This window comes from Macadamia integrifolia, chromosome 3 (assembly GCF_013358625.1).
Source record: "Macadamia integrifolia cultivar HAES 741 chromosome 3, SCU_Mint_v3, whole genome shotgun sequence".
Taxonomy (NCBI): domain Eukaryota; kingdom Viridiplantae; phylum Streptophyta; class Magnoliopsida; order Proteales; family Proteaceae; genus Macadamia; species Macadamia integrifolia.
The window spans coordinates 16,123,962-16,131,971 of NC_056559.1; the positions used below are offsets into that span (position 1 = coordinate 16,123,962).

At 41.3% G+C, this 8,010-nt stretch overlaps 1 protein-coding gene across 1 annotated transcript in view; it reads right to left on the reverse strand.

Annotated features, from left to right (window-relative positions):
* Positions 1–1,122: 1,122 nt before the first annotated feature.
* The window catches only part of LOC122072577 (UPF0481 protein At3g47200-like), a 19,726-nt gene continuing 12,838 nt past the window's right edge, over positions 1,123–8,010 (reverse strand). The window contains exon 2 of the mRNA XM_042636934.1: positions 1,123–2,789. Coding sequence (XP_042492868.1) covers positions 1,243–2,757 — 1,515 coding nt within the window. The 5' untranslated portion in view covers positions 2,758–2,789 and the 3' untranslated portion in view covers positions 1,123–1,242. The remainder of the gene's footprint in view (positions 2,790–8,010) is intronic.

Below are 8,010 nucleotides of genomic sequence, written 5' to 3' on the forward strand. Positions count from 1 at the left end.
CTGTGTTTCATGGAGCTTGCTTGAGAGAGGGAAAATCATCTCCAAGTGAGAGCACTCAAAAAGGAGTTAGCGGATGAGCTCAGAGCTAAGGTAGGCCATGACATCATGTTTTCAATATTTGTTGCTGGATACTGACTACTGCAGTTTGTCCAGTGCTTCCCACGCTTTCTGTATAACTTTGTCAGTTCATGTGAAACTAATTAGGGACGGTTTTAGCTTGAAGCTGCAATTACTTTTCATTAAGTCGGGAAGTATAATTCTGAATCTTTGTAACTGGTTAAGATGATGAAAGATATGCAAGTCCCCCTCTCCCCCAACAAAGGAATAAAAATATTCATATAGTCCTGACCATTGCTTGTGACTACTCTGACTTCTCATCTTATTAAATTGAATACTTTTTCATTGAATTCTTGAAGTCTGCTAGTTAAAACATTCGCTTATTCTCTGTCCTTATTGTTGGTTGTTATTATGAATCTTCAAGTGTCACATTTCTTCTTACAAAATGCAATTGATTTGGTCAGGTTGTGGATGAGTTCATAAAGAGGCGTGATCACACTGAATGGTGAGTTTCTTCATTAGTCTTTGGTTCAAATTCTCATGCAGCACAAATATGGAAATCGTGCACCAATCTAGGAAGTGGTGTCTCTTCAAAGAGTTCTGATGTTTGGAAACTGGTGGAGCTATTAAAACACTTAATAGTCTAGGTTGTGTAATTAATTACTAGATTGCAGCTCCAGATTGTCAAAGAATAACCAAATCAATGGATACACTATTCCCAAATATATTTGCTTGCCTTCCTTGGATGATGAAGATTGAGTTATACCATAATGATCCATCTGTAGACAGTAAAAATTGTTTGGAATATGCAGGTTTCTTGTAGGTGATTTTGATACATATGTTACACAGATGAGACAGCCTCATATTTGAGGAAGAGAACCTGAGCTGCTTATGTCCTCACATGTGCTACCGTAAGTATTTATATTCAGACGTAAAAAATCTTTCTTAATTGTTATTCTTGGTTATTCTAGTGAGCCTAAAAAGAATTGTAACATTAGATTTACAAGAGTTGTTGGACACTTGAAAAATAATTTTAGATTGTAGACTACAAGAAATAACTGAAAATACAATGAATGTACATTTTTTTGTCCACACAAATACACACAGTAAAAACTATGTTCTGTATATATATATATATAAAAGAGATTCGATCAACATCAACATTAAGGGGAATCAAATTCTAATCTAATGATGATAATAAGCTAAGGCAGAATAAATGGTCTGTGTGACAGTCAAGCCAAGGAGAATTATGGCAGCAACAATTGATATGAATGTCCATGGATTACTGAAATAGTTACGCATCAAGCTTGCCTTCCATTTGTGGCATCGTGTATTATAATACTCCTCCAATTTACGGCGTACAGGGACTGTATAATAAAGAGGTACTGCAATATCTTTAAGAAGATTGTTAAATAATCGAGCCACCTCAGTTGGGTCCCCGAGCATGGTCACAATAATTCCATTGTTCTGCAGCAATTCTACATCCTCTCGAGAATCGATGAGACCATCCATGAAGTCTGCATACTCTGTAATATCACTATAGTAGTCATTAGTGTATTGCTCGTAGGCGACTAGGTTTCGGAGGATAAGCTCTCCTCCATGGCCAATTACTATACCTGGGATTTTCAAAACTCCGTTTTCGAATTTGATGTCTGATAAGCTTGTCGCATTCTTGTTCTTCTCAAACTTGACACTGGCCTTCTCGAGCTCTGTTGCACATCGGACACGTTCGCGAATATCTTTCATTATCAGTAAAGAATTATCTTCCTCTGTACGATCCCTTAGGCACAATTGGGGGGTGCATGCTGCCACAGAGTACAAACACCTTTTCTTTTCATCTTTAGTCTCCCACAGCTGCCTAAAACTGTTTGTAGAGGGTGGTGGGATGAGGAATCGTCTTACAAAATCAAGCAAATGCTTTGGCTTGTCTTTTGAAGGTTTTGATCGCTGAATGTAAGCACGATCAAGGTAATTGGATGCATCCTCGTCGCCGAGAAGCATACATAAAATATTAGGTACAAAACAAGAAAAAATGAGACCATAGAGTTGGGTCCATGTATGATCAGCTGTTGCGGCTTGTTCTTGTTGATGAGAAGAATCGCCCCCAGAAATGAATACTTGGTATAATGCCTCAAGAACAAACATTGGAAGCTGGTTTTCAAGCAAAATCAGATCCAGTGTAACCAGATAACCCCACTTGTAATTAGACGTAGCTTCAAAGAATGAGTATGAATATAAGAGTTCAAGTATGAAACAACCATCCACCACCATCATCATCACAAAGTTGTCTCTTTCATCAACTTTCATATCTGGATAACATTGATAGGCTCTTTTTTCCAAATCTCTCACGGCTTTAACGTAATCAGATAAGGCTGCTGCTTGAGGTTCTTGTCGGCTTAAAAACATTTTGAAGTAGTGCATCTTACGTGCTTCCGTGGGTTGTAAGTGTTGTTGACCATGGTGGAAAGGGCCAATGGAGACCATGTGAGGTATGTAGGCTTCTGGCTTTTCATCCACCAAGGTCTTAGGTACTCGGTATATACTACAATCTGCTGGCGAGGAAGGCACCTTGTCTAGTTTTTGTTCTATTAATTCCACCACGTGATCAACTTGAGCAGGACTTTCTTCTTCCTTTTTGGCAGCACTAGAAGAAGCTCCACAAACAATAATATCTTCTTGGATATCAATACCATGGGCCATTATATTTCAGAGTCACTAGCTACTACCAATACCTTGAGCCATTGTATTGTATTTCAACAAGAAGAGATATCAGTACCAGTTAATTAAATGATTCAAAACGAGAAAAAGTAGAGTGTGGATCAGCTCTCGTACGGTCTGATCTATATAGATGGAATTCATCAAAGTGTTTTTTTTGGGGTGGATTCCATCTATGTGGATGATTCTCCTACGAGGACTTGATCCACTTTCGAAAAAGTAGAAGGAAGAAACCTGTTAAACTACTAGAAAGATATTAAATCCATGAACAATTGCTAGCTAGAAAGATTCACTATACTCAATTATTTAAAAAAAAAGATCCTAAACATAAAGTGCACACAATTGGATTCCGGATTCTAATGAAGAGAGATTATTTTTCCCTTTTTAGAAAGACAAATCAAGAGGAATTGGTTGGTGCTTCAACCTATTCCTAGGGAAATAGTTTCTGGGGAGCGAGGCTCTTGTGTTTAGACACATGGGGTGGAAATGATCGCTTCGCCCCTTTTGAAACGTAAAATGATACCCTTGGTTAATGTTTTCTTGTGGATTCTTATTGGCCTTTACACATGTAGGGTAAGGATGTGAATTTGTAACTGAAACCGTTTATCAAAACCGAACCGATCCATTTACACCGAAACCGCAAAACCGTTTAGTAAATGGTGCGGTTATGGTTTCAAGTTTCAGGCTGATTAGCTAAACGGGTCGGGTCAGTTTTAACCGCAAAACCTGTTGGTTTCAAACCGAATTGAAACCGTTTAAATTGAACCGTTTAAACTAATTTGATTAATCCGTATAACAATTAAATAAAGAAGGGGCAGTAATCAGTATAACAATTAACAATTAAATTAAGTATTCATCATGCTTTGGTATGATTTATTACAATTCAGTTCAAGTTTAGGCTTTAGATCATGAACTTGTAATCCATATATGTTACTGTTAGATCAAACACCAAGAAACACGAATAATAAAGAGACAATAGATCCGTACGACAGAGATTTAACGAGGTTCACACACCAGGGTAGTGTGCTACGTCCTCGGACGAAGAAGAAGATGATTCACTATGCAGAAGATAAATTACATCCTAGTAGCGGCGAGGAAAAACTCGCCCTGAAACCCTAGCTGCGTGAAAATCCTAGAATACAATTACTTTCTCAACAAGTAACAGTACATTATATATACTCCAAATCGCGGGTCGACCCATCGGGTCACGGTCGATCCAGTTGACCCAACCCCTCTGCTTCCATCACAGATCTCAGAAAATTCCCCATTCGGGTTGCCACCAAAATATGTCGGATCGGGTCAATCTTTAAAACAGGTCAAGAATTCAAGACAAACTTAACAAATCTCCACCTTGGCTTGAATTCTCCTCTAACAGATAAACAAATAGCTAATATCTTCATCTTCTCTAATAGCCCTCCAAAGGGCTAAACTCAAATATAACAAACACCAAGTAAGTTCAAGCAATGCTCGAACTTATCAACACATAAAGGCTTAGTCAACATATCAGCTGGATTGTCTTCAGTACCAATCTTCAACACTTGAATATTACCTTGAGCAATTATCTCTTTTATGAAATGATACCGAACATCAATGTGCTTTGTCCTCTCATGATACATTGGATCTTTAGTCAAGTGAATGGCACTCTGACTATCACAATGGACAACAGTCACACCCCATGATCTATGTTGAGTTCTCCCAACAAACCTCTAAGCTAAATAGCTTCTTTAATTGCCTCAGTCACTGCCATATACTCTGCTTCAATAGTAGATAATGCAACTGTAGCCTGTAAAGTAGCTTTCCAACTAACCGTACTTCCTCCAAGAGTAAATACATAGCCTATGAGTGACCTCCTCTTGTCAAGATCACTTGCATAATCTGAATCAACGTAACCAGATAAACTATCACCATTCCTCCCAAACTCCAAACAAACACCAGAGGTCCCTTTCAAGTACCTAAGTATCCACTTCACTGCTTCCCAATGAGTTTTGCCTGGACATGACAAATATCTGCTCACTACACTGATAGCTTGTGAAATGTCAGGACGAGTGCAAACCATAGCATACATAATGGAGTAAACTGCACTAGAGTATGGAACACGTGACATGTACTCCACCTCTTCATCTATCTTAGGTGATAGAGCAGTTGAAAGTCTAAAATGAGATGCAAGAGGAGTAGTTACAGGTTTAGTGTCACACCCCGTTCACACAGAACCGGGCCAGTGATCGGGTTAACACCGGTTAACACAAACCTGCCAGGATCATTTGATACAGTATTCCACCACTTCGGAATCAAGATTAACACGATCCAATGACAAGATCATGTTTAAAATCCTAAAAGAAGGTCACACGTCCGATTTGGGTCCAAGCGAACGTAGAAATCATATTCGGAGCCTCTCGGGTGGGTCAGACAACCCACCTGTCTGACCCACCGGTCTGGACCTACGGGTAGGTTGGCCCACCGGTTGGCTCATCGGTCTGGCCCGCCGGTTGGGCCAGAGGGTCTGCTAAGATCGACGGGCAACCCTGCCCGCCGGTTGTGCCTGAGGGCCCTGCCCTCTCAGGCGGGTGCCCACAGGAGGGCCGGATGGCCCACCGGTCTGGCCCACCAGACTTGGCAGGAAACCTACTGTTTCTTCCCAACTTCCCCCAATCTTTGGGGATTCAAATGGGGCTTTTCCAAACCCATTCTTCACTCATTCAATGTCTCATAAGATGGTTCTAACCTAGATATAGGTTAGATTTAAGGAATGGGAAGCCATCTTACCTTCTTTGCTCAAGAACACCTTCAAAACCCCAAAATCACTTCAAATCTACAATGCTTCTCCAACCTTGTAAATACTTCTTCAAATCCTTCAAGATCAACACATAAACCATCTATTAAACCTTAGATTCATCGTTTCAAGGGGGATTTACAAGATCCCAAGAAACCCTACCCCAAATCAAGGGTTTTACTTGGTTATGGTGAAAGTTCAAGGAACCCAACCTTTGCTCACCTCCAAACATAGCTCTTGTGTTGGAGATCACTCTTCCGGCGTTGGAATGGGAAGATCAAGCCTCGACGCCGTTGAAGTCCATCTCTTTTTCCTCTTCCTTCTCTTCTCTTCTTCTTCCCTTTTCTTTTCTCTCTCCTCTTTACTCTTCTCACCAACGTACGAGTGTCATAAATGAGAAAAGAAAAGAAAAACATAAATGTTTTATATACTTCTTAAATAACTAAGTAGTTCACATGGGTGGGCCACTCAGGTGGGTGGATGCGCCCACCTGTCCGCCCATCTGAGGGCCAAAACTTAGGATTTTGATAGAATTCGGCCCTCGGCGCTAATCTCACTCTTGGCATACGATGTGATATACGTATGCACCTTAATATACGGCTACATACCTGTTTTATCCGTACATGGCCTTATGATAGGTGCATGTATACGGCTTGGGTATTCCCGTCTCTTCTGGCACTGGCTCGGACTTGTTGGGCCAGCTGGTGTTTAAGGTCACCCTTGCCATCATAGCCCATAAGGAACCTGCTCTAAATCCCTCCGGTTCGGGTCCTGCATGGTTAAACCGGGTCAACCGTGTAATCAGACCGGGTTTAAGAAGTAGGGTATTACATTTACCCCCCCTTCTGAAAATTTTCGTCCTCGAAATTACGTACCTGGTTGATAAAAAAGATGAGGGTACTTGGCTTGGATTTCATCCTCTTTCTCCCACGATGCTTCTTCAAGTGAATGATTAGCCCATCGCACCTTTACATAGGAAATGGAGCGGTTGCGAAGGATTTTCACCTTCTGGTCCAGAATTTCAGCTGGCTGCTTTGTATAGGTCATATCAGCTTCTAGGTACTCTGGTCCCACGAGTAGTACATGAGATGGATCATGCACGTATCTCTTCAACATGGATACATGAAATACGTTATGAACATCCCTGAGTGAATGTGGCAGAGCAAGCATGTAGGCTACTGAGCCAACCCGGGCTAAGATCTCAAATGGCCCAATGTATCTTGGGCTCAACTTCCCCTTTCTGTGAAACCTTTGCAACCCTTTAATAGGAGAGATCTTGAGAAATACTTTTTCTCCTGGCTGAAATTCAATGTCTTTTCTGCGAGTGTCTGCATAGCTCTTTTGACGAGACTGAGCTGCTTTAATCCGTTCTCGGATAACGTCGACTTTGTCACAAGTCATCTATATCATCTCAGGTCCTAACATTCGACGTTCACCTACCTCATCCCAATATAAGGGAGTTCTGCACTTCCTGCCATATAACGCCTCATACAGAGCTATCCCAATTGTAGCTTGGTAACTGTTGTTATAGGCAAACTCCATAAGAGGTATATACTCTTCCCAACTACTACACATCTCCATTGCACATGCCCTGAGCATGTCTTCTAATATCTGTATGGTTCGCTCTGACTGACCATCGGTCTGTGGATGGAAAGCAGTACTCAAATTCACTTGTGATCCTAAGGTACGTTGGAAGCTTTTCCAGAATCTGGAAGTGAACCTTGGTCCCTATCTGATACAATGCTCACTGGCACTCCATGTAAGCGCACTATGTTATCCATGTACAGTTATGCTAATTTGGCCATAGAGAACTTGGTCTTGATGGGAACGAAATGAGCGGTCTTAGTAAGCCGATCCATAATCACCCATATCGCGTCCATCCCCTTAGGTGTACATGGTAGTCCGGTGACGAAGTCCATTGTAATCCTTTCCCACTTCCATTCTGGTACTTGGAGTGGTTGAAGGGTACCATAAGGTCGATGCCTTGCAGCTTTTACTTTTTGACATGTAAGACAAGTCGCCACATACAGGGCTATTGTGACTTTCATGCTTGGCCACCAGTAATTTTGTTTGAGGTCTTTGTACATCTTTGTGCTTCCTGGGTGGAGTGAGTACTCGGAGCTATGTGCTTCTCACACTATCTTGTCTTGTATATCCAAATCATAGGGTACACACAATCTGCCTCGAAACATCAATGCCCCATCACTGGCTAAAACAAAATCTGGGTCGTTCATTGTTTGATCTTGAACCTTAACTCTGATCCGCTGCAATTCAGGATCCAAAGGTTGTTTCATTATTACCTCTTGCCTAATAGCCGGATGCACCCGTAGAGCCGTCAAGGATACAGTCAACCATTTAATGTTTTTCGATTGACGTTCCAATTCTAAGGTTGCTCCTTCATATAAAAGAGCTTCATCCATTTGTGTCGCCTCCTGCACAAGTGGTGGGCTAACTGCTAAGCACGAGAG